The 17060-nt window shown below is 38.8% G+C and overlaps 1 protein-coding gene across 2 annotated transcripts in view; it reads left to right on the top strand.

The window, feature by feature from the left end:
• The window catches only part of REC114 (REC114 meiotic recombination protein), a 99207-nt gene that overhangs the window by 67456 nt on the left and 14691 nt on the right, over positions 1-17060 (top strand). Inside the window, exon 3 of one of the 2 annotated variants that reach the window (XM_032621883.1) lies at positions 12295-12378. The exons of the other annotated variant lie outside the window; for it this stretch is intronic. Coding sequence (XP_032477774.1) covers positions 12295-12378 — 84 coding nt within the window. The remainder of the gene's footprint in view (positions 1-12294; positions 12379-17060) is intronic. 2 annotated transcript variants of the gene reach the window in all.

Genomic DNA, 17060 nt, shown 5'->3' with positions numbered 1-17060 from the left:
ATTTTTAGAGTATCTGTTTAATAGATACTCTAAAAATATGCATATGTGTATTTTTTATTTTCCATTACATATTAAATAGATACTTTAAAAATATGCATATGTGTATTTTTTATGTTTAAAGTAGAGATATGGAAAGGTTTCCCAGAGAGGTAAGATTGCTTCAAGGCTGAGTCCTGAGGAAAAGTAAATTAAGGTAGATCAACAAAACTTTGTCTCGCGAGATCTTCTTTGCCGTGTGCGGGATCTTTTTTAGTTGCGGCATGCAGGATCTTTTAGTTGCAGCATGCAGACTCCTCTGGTTGCAGCATGTGGGCTTCTAGTTGCAGCACACAGGATCTAGTTCCCTGACCAGGCTTCAAACCCGGGCCCTTTGCATTGGGAGCACGGAGCCTCAACCACTGGAGCACCAGGGAAGTCCCAGGGCCAGTTGTGTTTTTTAGATAAAAATGATCTTCTCACAGTAGTGTAGAGAAGAGGTGGGGTGGGCAAGAAGATACTTTAGGAGGCTAGTTAGTAAATCAAGAAAATGGTGGCTTGTACTAGGATAAAAAGAAATGGATTGATTGAAGATATATTTAAAGCCAAAATCAGTAATTAGTGGCAGATTAGAAATGAGAGTAGGAGAGACCAGTGTGAAGGGAAACTTCCAGGTTTCTGGCTTATGCAGCTCAACTGAAGTTAGCATCCTTCATTGTGGTTAGGGGACTCCAGAGAAGAGCCAGCCTGGCAGCTGCGTGTGTGTGATGACCGCGGCTCTAGTTCTGAACAGTTGGAATTTGAGGTGTCTTTGAGACACTCAAGCAGAGATGTCAGTTCCACATGTTCTCTTTACTGTTTAACAGCCTCTGGTTCTTGAAGGTCAGAGGGAGGTCTGCACTAGAGATATGATTTGGGAATCATAGGCATTTAAATAGTAATTGAGACTGTGGATGTGGTGAGGATAGCCTGGGGAGGGGATAAAAAAATGAACAATGGAAAGAGGAGGTTGAGGAGAATAAGATAGCAAAGGAGGTGGCAGAGAAGGAGCTGTCAGGGGTAGGAAGAAAGCTAGGAAGAGTGTGGGGTCATAGAAGCCAAGGCAGTCGTGTTTCAAAAAGGAAAAAGGGGTCAGCTATGGTGAATACTGCTGAGACATTGAGTAAGAGTAAAATTTTTTAAATTAGTTAATTAGTATGTTGTTAAATGAGAATATGTAGAGTTTTGAAAATGGTATGGCAGTTGGACAGGGAAATCTGGATAGATAATTGAACTCTTAAAAAGTAAATTATGTTTGTTTTAATCCATGTATTAATTAAATTCTTTGGGTTGCAAATAACAGAAACCCAGTTCAGTTTCATTTAAACAAAATCACTTATTGCCTCGTAGAACTGTAATGTCCAAGGATGGGAGTGGCCCCTGGGACCACTGAACCCAGGGGCTCAAACAGTATCATTAGCTATGTGTCTTTGTATCTCTGTCTTTATCTCTCAGCTTCGCCTTCCTCTAAGGAAGGATCTCTCTCCTCGTGGTCCCTGGCAACTTCAGGCTTTTTTAATCCTTAGAATCCTAACAGAAAGAGTGTTCCTCCTTCCCAGTTTTAGCAACAATCTCAGGACTTACTTGGATTTTTAAAATTTATATCACATGCTTATCCATAAACTAATCACCTTGGTTAGAAGCAATTAGATATGCTGACAAGCAAGGCCTGAGTCACCTCCTCTCCCCTGGATCTGGGCCAGGTAAGAAAGTAGTCTTGTCTGAATCACATGGGCTGTGAATAAGGGAGAGGTGATTTCCCAAAGGAAAATCAAGATGTGTTCCCAGAAGAAGGAGGAATGTGTGCTGGGCAGGTATAAAACAAGAGACATCTATTTCAACTGTAAAATAAGCCTTTGGCTCAATATATTTGAGTACCCGCTTCTGCAGTGTACTTTGTAGGCAATCTTTTGGCCTAAAGGATGACTGGATCTCTCTGTTACTGTAACTTATAGAAAGAGCCCCTGGGTCTGATTCTTATGGCTAGAGAAAGGTAATTATTCTTGCTGCATGTACTGCTACTGGTTTGGGAAGCTGAATAATAACTAATCTTCAACAAGTACTTGAAAAGATGCTCAACATCACCAGTCATTAGAGAAATGCAAATTAAAACCACAGGAGATATCACCTCACATCAGTTAGGTTGACTATTATAAAACAACAAAAACAGAAAATACTAAATGTTTATGAGGATTTGGAGAAATTGGAACCCTTGTGCACTGTTAGTGGAGTTGTAAAATAGTGTAAATGCTATGGAAACTCTTATGTGTCTGGCTTTTTTCACTTAGTATGTTTTTGAGATTCACCCATGTTACAGTAACTCATTATCTCTTATTGCAGAGTTGTATTCCAGCTTATGAATATTCCACAAGTTATTTATCCAGTTACATGCGCCTGGACATTTGAGTTGTTTCTAGTTTGAGGCTTTTCTGATTAAAGCTATTATGAACATTAGTGTACAAGTTTTTTTTTTTTAAGTGTACTAATTTTTGGGTAGACATATATTTTCATTTTCCCTGAGCAAATTCCTAAGAGTGAAATTGCTGGATAGTATGGTAGGTATATTTTTAACTTTATAAGAAACTGCCGAGACTTTCCTGGTGGCGCAGTGGTTAAGAATCCACCTGCCAACACAGGGGACATGGGTTTGGGCCCTGGTCAGGGAAGATCCCACATGCCACGAAGCAACTAAGCCCATGTGCCACAACTACTGAGCCTGTGCTCTAGAGCCCACGAGCCACAACAACTGAAGCCTGCATGCCTAGATCCCGTGCTCTGCAACAAGAGAAGCCACCACAACGAGAAGCCCACAAGCCGCAATGGAGTAGCCCCTGCTCGCCGCAACTAGAGAAAGCTGCACGCAGCAACAAAGAGCCAACGCAACCGAAAATAAATAAATTTATAAAGAAATAAACTGCCAAACTGCTTTCCAAAGTAGTTGTACCATTTTAAACTGACCAGCAATGCGTGAGTATTCCAGTTGCTTCATATCCTAGGCAACACTTGGTATTGATAGTCTTAATTTTAGCCAATCTGTTGGGTTTGTAAATGGTATATCATTGTGATTTTAATTTACATTTCTCTGAGAATGAATGTTGAGTATCTTTTCATGTGTTTATTAGCCATTAATATATCCTCCTTTGTGAAATATCTCTTTTGCCTATTGAGTTGTCTGTCAGAGGTTTTTAAAAAATACATATTCTGAACATAAGACCTTTGTCTGATGTATGTACTGTGAACATTTTCTCCCAAACTGTGGCTTACTTTTTCATCTTCTTAGCATCATCTTTGGAAGAGCTTAAAGATTTAAAATTTTCAGAAGTTCTCTTTATGAAATGTTTTCTTTATGGTTCATACTTTTTGTGTCCTGTATAAGAAATCTTTGCATACCCCAAGGTTGCCAAGATTCTCTGATTTTAGAAGTTTTATAGTTGTAGCTAGTGTGTTTAGGTCTATGATTTATTTTCAGTTAATTTTTGTATATGGTGTGAGGTAAGGGTCAAGGGTTTTTTTTCCCCCCACATGAATAATTCAGTTGTCCCAGCACCATTTGTTGAATACACTATACTTTATTCATTGAATTATTGTAGCACTTTTATTGAAATCAACTGCCTATGTATGTGAGGGTCTGTTTCTGGAGTCTATTATGTGACATGGATCTATATGCCTATTCTTATGCCAAAACCATACTGTCTTGATTACCCTAATTTTATAATGCTCTTGAAACTGGTGGTATAAGTGTTCCAGTTCTGCCATTTTCAAGCTTATTTTGGTTATTCTAGGTCCTTTGCATTTCCGTATGAATTTTAGAGTCAGATCTGCAAATTTCTACGAGATTTTAATTGGGATGTCCTTAAATCTGTATGTCAACTTGGAGAGAATTAAATCTTAACAGTATCATAATCCAGTCCATGAATATGTATATCCCTCCCTTTGTTTAGGGCTCACTTCATTTGTTACCCTTTGATCAAGTATCACCGTCGTGCACGACCTGCTTTCCATTGTCTGACAACAGTTGTTTCCAGTAGTTTGTCCAGGTTTCTAGTTGTTGATGACAGAAGTATAATTTTTGACCCTCTTATTCCTTCTTGGCCAGAAATGGCATCATAACTTTTGAACTCCTCAAATCTCCCCATAAAAATAGATGAAATAGGAATGCAAAGCCAAAGACCCATGGATAACATCTACAACAAAACTAGAAGGCTAGGCATGTCTGTGACCCTCCGAATACAAGTGGGTGAGGCTAAATCACTGACAGCTGAAGACCTGTGTGATCTCATCATCTGCACAGGAAGAAACAGGGAGGCAGCTGAGATTCTGATACCTTGAGATTACTAAAGGCATGTCAGAACTCAGGAGTCAACTTGAAAAGGTTCTCACCGGCCAAAGAGAGACAATTTCAGGATCAATAACTGCAGTGGATTGAAACAGCAAATATATTTAAATTTATGAGTTTCAAATGATAGTTCAGAAAAAGAAAACTCCTCATTGTCATCATTGGAGTGTACTACGGAACCACCTCATTATTTTGAAAGCTGGCAAATCAAAGAAGCAAGCATTTATCCTGCCTTTCCTATTTTTACCTAGGGTAACAAAGTATGATAGTTGATGAAGCAGTGTTTCTCTGTAGTTGTATTTCAGCTCATAAATGAAGAATGAATGAAAAAACTAACACAGGCAGTGATGATCAGTGGCTGCTAACTTCACCAAAAAAGGACAAGAAGACATTCCTGTGGAATCACACACCACCACATAGGAAGTAGGTACAAAATCGGGGGGGAAAAAATCAAACCTGAACTGATCAAGCTCCTTGATCTGATTACCAGTCTATAGGAATTACAAGAGAAAGAGGTACCTAGTAAAAAAACAGTAAGGATACAATAACAAAATTTAGCGAGGATAACTCTACAGTAGGGGTCGGCAGAGTATGGCCCATGGAACAGATCTGACCCATTGCCTGTTTTTTTTGTGGCTTGTGAGCTAAGAATAGTTTCTACATTTTTAAATGGTTGGAAAAAAACTAAAAGAGTAATATTGTGCAAGATGTGAAAATTATATGAAAATTCAAATCCCAGTGTCCACAAATAAAGTTTTGTTGGAACACAGTCATGCTCATTTGCTTATGGCTGCTCTCGTGCTACAGGGGCAGAGTTGAGTAGTTGTAACGGAGACTATAGAGTCTGCAAAGGCTAAAATATTTACTCACTGACCTTTTACAGTAAAAAAACAAAACAAAACAAAAACCTGCCAGTCCTTCATCTAGAGGACTAATGACCCAGTTTCTTCAACAGAAAAAAAAAAGGGCGGGGGGGAAGAGATGAAATGAAGAACCAGTAGTTTAAAAGAGACTTACGAGACATATTACTTGTCGTAATATGTGGATCTTATTTGGCTCCCTATTCAAAAAAATGAAGCAACATAAAATAAAATCAGAAATGTGAACAGGCAAAAGATATTTGATGATACTAAAGAATTGTGAAATAAGATTGGCTATATTATGAAAATTGTGACTGGAAGATGGATGCATGGTAGTTCATCATACTGTTTTACAGTTTTCTCTACCGTCATGTATGTTTGAAAATCTACATCGAAGAGTTAAAAATAAAAAATTATTTCAAAATAAAAGTTTCTTAAAAATCAGTTCAGGGGTCATTTCCTCTGGGCCTTATAATCTAATGCCTCTTTTCTGTGCTTCTGCAGAAACATGGAACTTGCCACATTGATTGTTACTGTTAAATGGTTTATTTGTTTGATTCCCCCAGACTATCAGTCCCTGAGTGTGGGGAACGTGTGTTATTTGACTTTGAGTCATAGAATCTGGCACATAACCTGGTATATATTAGATCCTCAATAAATATTTTTGGAACAGATTGTGACTTTTCACAGCATATTGTGATTTCTAGATGTTAAACATTCTAAAACATAGTAATCTTTATTTTCTTGCTCAGTTCTTGCTCTCATGGAGTTTGCAATAAAGTGGGAACTAGAAAAAGAGGGATAGAAAGACAGACGCGTACATAGATATTATGTACAGTGCACAGGACCTCCCGACTGCTGAATTCAGTGCAGGCTTTTAGCCCTTATTTTTTACTCCATCCTGGGCATCACCTGACACTGTTGACCATTCTCTACTAGAAAGTCTCAGTCCTCTAAGCTTCCATACTCCTCTATCTTAGACATGATTTCTTGGTATTGACTTCTGTTCTTTTTGTCTGATAGTAAATTTGGTATTTCCTAGAGTAGTCCACTCTCTCTTTCTTCCTATCCTATACTATCAATTCCAAACCATTTTTCCACCCCAGTACTTCCAGGGCATGTGACAGACTCATCAGGTAACAGTGGCTTCTTAGGCAGTGATATTTGGCCAGGTTGGGGAACAGTATCCCAGGCACTAGGGAGAGAAGCTCCTTCGGTGAGTGTGATTCATTCTCCCTTCCCCTTGGGCAGATTGCATGTCTTTTTTAACGCCTAGCGCAGTGGCCGGCCATAGTAGGAGCTTAGTGTTGGTGAGTGTTTCAATAGCAGCAGGTACAGTGTGCTGTGGGAGCACAGAGCAGGCCACTTAACTGTCTGAGAAAGTTAGAAAAGGTAGCACAGAAGAGTCATCAGTTGAGCCAAACTGAATTCACCAGAAGGACAAGCCTTAAAGGAGATTCTAAGAGGTGGATTTTCAAAGATAAGAAGCTCAATTATTAAAATGTAGGAATATATGAATGACAAGTGGTTAGGTACACAGAATTCTTTACTAAATCCCCAAGTATTAGGATTAAAAAGTTCTTTCTGAATCTTGAATGAGTATAAGTAGGGAATTCCCTGGTGGTCCAGTGGTTAGGACTCTGTGCTTTCACTGCTGAGGGCGTGGGTTTGATTCCTGGTCAGGGAGCTAAGATCCCTCAAGCCACATGGTGCAGCCAAAAAAAAAAAGGTGTTCTGCATCATTGGACAGGTAATAAATTTGTGGACCTCATTGTTCCCAAGAAATGATATTGGTATGAAGTATTTTGTTAATTTTCATAAAGTTCCATTCACTCAAAACTTACTGAAACATGTTCAAGTGTCAAAGACTATAATAGGTGTTGTATGTTTAATGGTAAGCAAAACAAACATAGCCTCTGCCTGTTATATGGGGTTATAGTCTAGTGAAAAAATAAACATTAAGTAAATAATCACTACAGACACACACAAACTGTGATAAATGCTATGAAAGAAAAAAGTACAGGGCTATGGGAAAGGGTAATAGTGTGTCCCAGTTGAGATTAGGGTGAAATGAACAGTGTTTAGAGGTTAATTAGGTAAAAAGTCAGAGGGGAAAGGCAGAGGGAAGAGATGTATGAAGTTCTAAAGAAAGATGATTTGGACAAATTGAAGAGGAGGAGCCATTAAGTGGCTCACCTCAGAGGCGTTGCTGGGGAGGAAGGCTGTACGCATTCCCGGCATAGCCACTGCAGAGTCCTGAACTGAGGGGCTGCTGGAGCTGACCTAGTAGCCTTTGCTGAATATTGTGACAGTTGCTGAAGATTCAGGGGGTAATAAGACACATTCTAGAACCCGCCTTGCCCTGCCTAGGGATTCTTATTCTTATCAGGGACAAAGAAATGTAACTAGTTACAATACAGCATGATAAAGTACACTAAGATCCTGAGAGGGCATAGAATTCTGAGAGGTCAACCAGCTTTGCCTTGTGGGGAATGGTTGAGATACAGCAGGGTTTTCAAAGATCAGTGAAGGGGCCTTCCCTGGTGGCGCAGTGGTTGAGAGTCCGCCTGCCGATGCAGGGGACACGGGTTTGTGCCCCGGTCCGGGAAGATCCCACATGCCGCGGAGCGCCTGGGCCCGTGAGCCATGGCTGCTGAGCCTGCGCGTCTGGAGCCTGTGCTCCGCAACGGGAGAGGCCACAACAGTGAGAGGCTTGCGTGCCGCAAAAAAAAAAAAAAAAAAAAAAAAAAAAGTGAAAAAGGAAGGCCATTTTAGGAACAAGCTATACAACGAAATCAAGGTGTGAGGAGCCGCCAGATGCAGCAGTGACGGTGTAAGTGGAGAGGATGGTGAGATGGAAAAGGCTGGGGATTGGATCTCTAGGACCTGGGGATTGATTGGTATTGAGGGAGAAGTGAGGAAAGGGGTCCACCAGGATACCAGGTTGATCACTTGGGGTGACTGGTGAATGATGCCGTTCACGGGGGTGGCAATGTGTGTGGGGAAGAACCGTCCTGATCTGGGCGAGTTTACATGGAGGGATCTGTGAGCTAGCCAAATGAGATGTCTCGTAAGACACAAAGTGGACTAGAGGTAGGAAGAGGTGAGGCCAGGCCAGGGCCAGGAACTGCTCATTTCTTTTCTAATAAACTTTTTCTTCCAGAATAGCTTTGGATTTATAGAAAAGTTGTAAAGATGGTACAGAGTTCCCATAGACTTATCATTTATTTAGGTCCTGCTTTCACCTCTTCCTTGAGTTTATGCCATATTGGAATGGGAAGCCTTGTTTGCCTAAATATTCCCACATGCATGCATATGGGGTTTAATGTGGTTCAAAAATCAAAACAATATAAAAAGATATATAGTAAAAAAATTTTACTTCAACCCCTGCCCCATCTGCACTGTTCATTCCCACTCCCTACAGATAACTGTTTTTATTAGTCTCTTGTGTACTAATCCTTCCAGTTTTTAAAATGTAAATACAAGCAAATAATAAGAATATACATTGTATGTTCTCTCCCTTTCTTATACAAAGGTACCACATCATGGACATTGTTCTGCAGCTTGCTTTTCTGCTGAACAGTATATCTTACAGATCAATACATATAGACCTGCACTGTCCGGGAAGGGAGCTACAGGCCGTATGTGGCTACTGAGCACTTGAAATATGGTTGATGCAACTGAAAAACAGAATAAAAAAAAATTTTTTTTAGACATCTTTATTGGAGTATAATTGTTTTACAATGGTGTGTTAGTTTCTGCTTTATAACAAAGTGAATCAGCTATAAATATACATATATCCCCATATCCCCTCCCTCTTGCGTCTCCCTCCCTCCCACCCTCCCTATCCCACCCCTCTAGGTGGTCACAGAGCACCAAGCTGATCTCCCTGTGCTATGTAGCTGCTTCCCACTAGCTATCTATTTTACATTTGGTAGTGTATATATGTCCATGCCACTCTCTCACTTCGTCCCAGCTTACCCTTCCCCCTCCCCGTGTCCTCAAGTCCATTCTCAATGTCTGCATCTTTATTCCTGTTCTGCCCCTTGTTTTTCTCTTTCTGATTTACTTCACTCTTTATGACAGACTCTAGGTCCATCCACCTCACTACAAATAACTCAGTTTTGTTTCTTTTTATGGCTGAGTAATATTCCACTGTATATATGTGCCACATCTTCTTTATCCATTCATCTGTCAGTGGACACTTAGGTTGCTTCCATGCCCTGGCTATTGTAAATAGTGCTGCAATGAACATTGTGGTACATGACTCTTTTTGAATTATGGTTTTCTCAGGGTATATGCCCAATAGTGGGATTGCTGGGTCATATGGTAGTTCTATTTTTAGTTTTTTAAGGAACCTCCATACTGTTCTCCATAGTGGCTGTATCAATTTACATTCCCACCAACAGTGCAGGAGGGTTCCCTTTTCTCCACACCCTCTCCAGCATTTATTGTTTGTAGATTTTTTGATGATGGCCATTCTGACTGGTGTGAGGTGATACCTCATTGTAGTTTTGATTTGCATTTCTCTGTTGATTAGTGATGTTGAGCATCCTTTCATGTGTTTGTTGGCAATCTGTATATCTTCTTTGGAGAAATGTCTATTTAGGTCTTCTGCCTGTTTTTGGATTGGGTTGTTGTTTTGATATTGAGCTGCATGAGCTGCTTGTCAATTTTGGAGATTAATACTTTGTCAGTTGCTTCATTTGCAAATATTTCCTCCCATTCTGAGGGTTGTCTTTTCGTCTTGTTTATGGTTTCCTTTGCTGTGCAAAAGCTTTTAAGTTTCGTTAGGTCCCATTTGTTTATTTTTGTTTTTATTTCCATTCCTCTAGGAGGTGGGTCAAAAAGGATCTTGCTGTGATTTATGTCAAAGAGGGTTCTTCCTATGTTTTCCTCTAAGAGTTTGATAGTGTCTGGTCTTACATTTAGGTCTTTAATCCATTTTGAGTTTATTTTTGTGTATGGTGTTAGGGAGTGTTCTAATTTCATTCTTTTACATGTAGCTGTCCAGTTTTCCCGGCACCACTTATTGAAGAGGCTGTCTTTTCTCCATTGTATATTCTTGCCTCCTTTGTCAAAAATAAGGTGACCATAGGTGCATGGGTTTATCTCTGGGCTTTCTATCCTGTTCCATTGATCTATATTTCTATTTTTGAGCCAGTACCATACTGTCTTGATTACTGTAGCTTTGTAGTATAGTCGGAAGTCTGGGAGCCAAAAACAGAATTTTAAATTTTATTTAATTTACATTTAGGTTTATAAATGGAAGCACTGTAAAATATTTTCCCATTAAACTCAACTCTGTTGTTTTGGTAGGATTGCATTTCACTTTGACCATTTAAAATACAGCATCTAAATTGAAATGTGGTATAGTGTGAATGGTGCACTGAATTTCAAAGACTTAGTACAAAAAAAACTATCTTAATAATGTTTTACAATGTTTGCATGTTGAAATAATAATGTTTTTGATATATTAAGTAGTAAAATTTTACCAATTTCTTTTTGCTTTTAAAATGTGGCTACTATTAAAATCACACATGTGGCTCAAACTGTAATTTCTACTGGACATCACTGATACAGAGCTGTTATTTTTTTTTACAGTTGTATAGTATTCCATTGCCTAGAGTATCATACTTTATTTAACCAGTCCCCTGTTGATGTATACTTGTTTCCAATCTTTTACCATTAAAAATACAGAAATGCTTAACCCTGTCCATGCATCACTTCATATGTGTGCAGGTTGATCTGTGAAGTGAATCTCCCATATTGAGGTTGCTGGGTTAAAGAGTAAAAGCATTCATAATTTTGATGTCACCATATTGTCCTCCATAAGAGTTGTACCAGTTTGCACTCCTACTAGCAATGTGTGTATGTGCACTAGTTTCCCCACATACTGCCATTTTAAACCACAGAATCTACATGTTGGGGATGTAATAAGGAACATGTTTCTTTTTGCTAATTCTGAGAGTTTTAAGAAGAAATCACAAATGGTTTGCCTAATTTATTTTTTCATTAAACCTCCTATTGATGATAAAACTTTTAGAATCAACATTTTAGAATGGACTCTTTTTTTCCTTTTGTTACTGAAAAATGTGAAAGAATTAACCCAGTTTTCCTGGACTACAAATTTCTTTGGAAGTTGTAGCTTTTGTCATATTCAGATCTAGGAAGAGAGACTTTGTGAGAGTTCAAAAAACTTTTTGTTTTTTAAAGAGATGTAGACTTCTCACATCCCTCCAGCAGCCTCCGCTGGCTGTGGTGGACTAACAGTACAAGGCAGATGCAGTTGCATGGTTTTGCATACTGTCCGTTTATCAGTTCCCTGGATGAGTTCTACTGAATTGTAAACACATTCTAACTTAATGGGCTGCGTAACTGAGGAAATCTACTGACAGCGTAACTGAGCTTATAAGTAGCCATAATCATTAGACAGTCCGTTCCATTTACTTTATTAGTAAACTACAGAAAAAGTTTATCTTTACACCTTTGGGATCCAGCAGTTGTCCCTCTTTTGAGACTTGTGTGCCCTCTACTGCCCTCTTTGCCTTTTTGTTTTTTCAGATTGAAATGAAGAACTAAGCATTCAGCGTCCAAAACCAAATTGCTTCAAGTTTTCCATTCATAGGAATCTGAAAATAAGATTCTCATGAAATCTCACTATATAGTTGGGAATATGGCAGATAACTTAATAAATGAGTATAATGGAAACTCTTGGCTTCCAGAGATTATAAACTCACATTTTGGCAAATTCTAGAGGCATAGAAATGTATCTTATAGCAAATATGACTATGGGCATTTACTATCTTTAATAGTTTATTGATTTTCAATATGAAAAGGTTAAGAAAAGGAATAAAAGCTGAGCCTATTAATGTTGATCGTGAGGTAGGAAGAACACTAAGGACACTGGGACTCACTGGAAGGGTCATCTTTGGTAATTGGTAATATTGAGTCATTTCTATTGTGCTTAAGTTACAGAATAAATAAATAGACAACTTTCTAATAGGAAGAAGCTGCACCACAGCTATTCTTCGTGACCCTTTTTGCTTCTGTTGCTAATTTTGTTTAATTATTTTGTTTCAGGAAGGGTTTTCACTCGTTGGTAGCAAGAACTGGTTGAAGATTGTAAGACGCATGGATTGTCTGTTGTTTGGAACAACGATAAAGGCAAGATGCTTTGTGGCCAACTGTCTTTCGGTGTTTTTTTTTGTTTTTGCGGTACGCGGGCCTCTCACTGTTGTGGCCTCTCCCCTTGCGGAGCACAGGCTCCGGACGCGCAGGCTCAGCGGCCATGGCTCACGGGCCTAGCTGCTCCGTGGCATGTGGGATCTTCCCAGACCGGGGCACGAACCTGTGTCCCCTGCATCGGCAGGCGGACTCAACCACTGCGCCACCAGGGAAGCCCGTGGCCAACTGTTTATAAGCAACTGATCATACCCTTCTTATCTGCTAAGTGTGTATGGGAGTGGGTGCAGGAGCTTCTCTTTGCAGGTGAAATGGTACTGGGAAGAACACATTTAAGAAAAGTTTGCATTATGAGCAAAACATGAAACAAGGAGTGTTAAGGGGCAGAAGCATTGTTAGTAAGAGGATGTTGCTGAAGAGCCAGGGCTTTGATTGATCTTTCAGTACCTGTCTGACAGAGCTGTGCAACCATTTTCCAGCCCCCAGCACAAAATGGGAGGAGGTGGACTTACATCATTGTTTGTCTTGCTATTTAGATGTTTAAAAGGTGTGCATTTTCAAATACTTCACTAAATATGTCTTTTCATTTTTTCTCTTTAATACTAAATAATAAAATTCCCTTTTATTTGCTTCCTAGCTGTATTAAACGTAAAGAATGATCCTCATCAAAGCAACATGAAGACTAATCACCTGGATTCTTTTCTTTCAGAAATAACTATAAAAACCAATCTGTTAACATTCACTGACTAGATAATATTGAAATTTAGGTAAAAGGTCATAATTTTTAATGGGCTCACAGACTGAGAGTTGAAAGAGGTCTTCAAGAGCATCTAATAAGGAGGGTCTTTATCAGTCCCTCCAAAGGATCCTCAGAGAATTCAGAAGGTCCATGAACTCCATGGATTTTCACTGACTTTTAAAAAAAATTATTATTTTTGGCTGCATTGGGTCTTTGCTGCTGCACGTGGGGGCCACTCTTGGTTACGGCACAGGGACTTCTTATCGCAGTGGCTTCTCTTGTTGCGGAGCACGGGCTCTAGGCCCACGGCTTCAGTAGATACGGCACGCCGCGGGCTCTGTAGTTGTGGTGCATGGGCTTAGTTGCTCCGCAGCATGTGGGATCTTCCCGGACCAGGGCTCAAACCTGTGTCCCCTGCACTGGCAGGCGGATTCCCAGCCACTGCGCCACCAGGGAAGTCCCTTCACTGACTTTTAACTGAAATATATCATTTCCTTCAATTATGAATGTTGACATCAGACCACATTTGCAGCAGTAGAAATCACATATCTTCATGTCACGTTTCAGTTGTTTAAGATATCTTAAATGTCATTTATGCTCATCACTACCCCAGTATTATGGTGGTTGTTAGTCCTGCTGCTAGATCTTTTTATTGAGTACATTAATAAGGAAGCATGTGTATTATTAGTTTACAAATTAGTGTTTTAATATTGTAATGAATTATTTCAGTATATTTGGTTTCTTTTGTACTCATATATTTTATGTGATTAAAAACATTGTTCTGAGAAGGGTCCTCTGGCTTCACCAGACTGCCGAAGGGGTCTGGAGCACATACTCAGAACATTCAGGAGCCCCTGTTTTCATTTTACATGTGAGGAAACTGAATTCAACATAAGCCAATAGCTGTCAGAAAACTGGGCCACCTGTTGGTCTTCTGACCTCCAGCCCAGGACTGTGCCATGCTGCGTGAACGTAGGTGTCTTACAGAGTTACACCGTGCCATATGTCTGATATTTGAGTTGTAATTTTTTCCTGATTACGTTAAATTTTTAAATTAAAGAGAAAAATAAAAAATAATTTGATCACTCAAAAATATTAACATTTTGAAGTTTTTACTAGGCATATATATTGTATCCATTAGGATGGTGTTCAGATGCATGTGACAGAAAATCCACATATAATGGCCCCCAAAAGAGGGGGTTATTTTTTTGACTATATATGAAATCCAGAAGCAGGCAGTAGCTAGCAATTGGCTCAGCAAGTCCACCCTGCTGAGGTCAACACCTTTGCAATTCCCTTGGCCTCTCCCTCACATTTTCAAAATGGCTACTACAGCTCTGTTATATTTCCATTCATAGGAGACCAGCTTCATCTGTTCCTTTTGTAAGGAAAGCATAAACTTTCCTGTAAGGCTCTCCACCTCCCACAACCCCTGACAGATGTCTGCTTCTGTCTCATGGACCAGAACAGTGTACTGTGGCCATCCCAATCTGCCAAGATTAGCAAATGAGTGTTTGGCTTTTCCAGCCTCTGGTGTGGATTGGCTCATGGCAAATGAACAGTGTCTGCCATATAGATAATTTATAAATTTGGGATTGTGGTACACAGAGTGCTTTGTATCCTGCTTTCCTCAATCTGGAACATTATACCAAGTCATTTCTTAAGTCTTTGAAAACATGATTTTCCATGACTACCTAGTATTTTTACTGTTTGGATGCACCATGAATCAGCTAAGTAATTTTCACTACTGTAAGAATGTTTTGATTTTCGTAAGGATTTATTTACAGGGCTCTTGAGATAGAAGTACTAAAAGTATGAATGTTTATTTTGTAAATGTGCCTTCCAGATAGGTTGTCCCTGTTTCTGCAGCACTAATGATATGTAAAAATGCTCATTTATCCACATCCTCTCCAACTGGATGATATAATTTAAATTTAAAAATAAGTTTCCAATTTGATAAGCAAAAATGAGCATCTTCGTTTAATTTGCATTTCTTTGGTAACTAATGGGAATGAATATTTTTTGTGTGTTTCTTAGCCATCTGTATTTCTTCTGTGAATCACCTGTCTACTGCTTTTGCCTAATTTTTCCTCTTCAAAATCTTTATATATAGATTACATATAAAATGCATGTATAGATGTTATATAGAAAAAAATATTTTGTGTAGTTATATAATTTTATATGTGATATTTGTATATATATCATATACAGATTTTTAAATATTTAAGTTTAGGATCCTTTTGTTATTGTGAATGGTATTCTTTATCCCAAACATATTTCTAGCTGCTATTACTAGATTTTTTCTGAATTATTTTAAATTTAGCTTCCTAACTAAACTTTTATTAGCTCTGATAATTTAATTTTTAGGAAAGTAATTTTATAATCTGCAGACAATGGTAATTTACTTCCCATAGTTTGTACTTACTACTTTTCTCACCTTACTGAATTATCTAGACCTTCCAGAACACTGTAATTAGACAATTATACAGCCATCCTTGACATCTTACTGACTTGAATGGGAACCAGTATTTAGACATTAAGAGTATTTCTGTCTGTTGATTGGATATTCTTTACCATGTTAGGGAGATAGTCTTTCAGATATAGTTTATTTACTAATACTTTTATCAGGATTACAAATTAAATTTTAACACCTGTCAAGATCGTGATTTGTTTCATTTTTTTTAATCCTTTGATCTATTGATATATTAATACTGAGCCAACAGATTCTTCTTTTTGCCTTACCTGGCAAAGGGTACACAACTTTAGTGCTTCTTGCCTTGGATAACTTTTAGTTAACCAAGTATTACATAACAAATATTCTTGTTTAAATTGACAAATAGAAGTATTTTGAAATAAAACTTTCATTCCTTTGACAGAAATTTAAAACTTAAATTCAGGGGGCAATAAAGATTGTATTTCTTTTCTCTCTGGCCAAAATAAGTAGATTGTATAAGATCTGCCTACTTGTAAGGTGGGCTTCCTTTTTTGCAGTAATTGTAATCAAAATGGTCTTGGCTGATTGGCTAACATATCTGAAGAGACTTTGGTTCAAAGGAGTAACCCTAAACCACTGTCCTTACCTCCAGTAACTCACTGAAGAATTTTTTCATGGTTTTGTCTAGCTTCAGCCTTGAGTATCACCTCTTTGTTTCAAAGCAAAGGATCAAAGAAAATGTTTGGCCCTTCTCTGGTGAAGTCCATATACCCCCAATCCCAATTTCTACATAGAGGAATTCACTTCTAGTGGTGGGGAAAACTGCTCCAGTGGGCTCCTAGTGGTGATGGGAAATTTCTTATACATCTGGGTGATGAATCTAAAACCAGCAGGAAAACATGCCTATGTTTGTGAGGATTTTCATGTCTCCTTGGCTGTCTTCCTACATGGTGGTAACTGGGCCCTGTGTCTTCCTGCGTGCTATACCCTGTAACATTAGCTATCTGCATGGAGATGCCATTCACACTTGTGAGTCAGCATTTAATTGGCCCAGTGCTTCCCAGATTTCTTGTATGTACGTGAAGATAAATGTACAGAGACAGGCACTTACCCTTGACTTGTTTCCTCAAGGAGTTTTCTATTAGTTGTAAGAACTTGAAATTAAGTGTTTTGAAGCAGAGTGGGAACAACTTAAAATATAGTAATTTGGGGAATTCGCTGGTGGTTCAGGGGTTGGGACTCCATGCTTTCACTGCCAAGGGCCCGGGTTTAATCCCTGGTAGGGGAACTGAGATCCCACAAGTCGTGTGGCGTGGCCAACGTGTGTGTGTGTGTATAATTTTGAGCTAATCTCCATAGATGATAGACACTGGAGACTGTTTATTTGGGACAGTTCATGGCTGTTAGTATATACTTGACAAACTTTCATTTCACAACAAGGAGCTCTGACTTTTAATTATGGTATAAAAATAAATCTCATCAAGATTTTCA

The sequence above is a fragment of the Phocoena sinus genome, chromosome 2, assembly GCF_008692025.1.
Source record: "Phocoena sinus isolate mPhoSin1 chromosome 2, mPhoSin1.pri, whole genome shotgun sequence".
Lineage (NCBI taxonomy): Eukaryota > Metazoa > Chordata > Mammalia > Artiodactyla > Phocoenidae > Phocoena > Phocoena sinus.
This window is presented reverse-complemented; position numbering and strand designations above follow the sequence as displayed.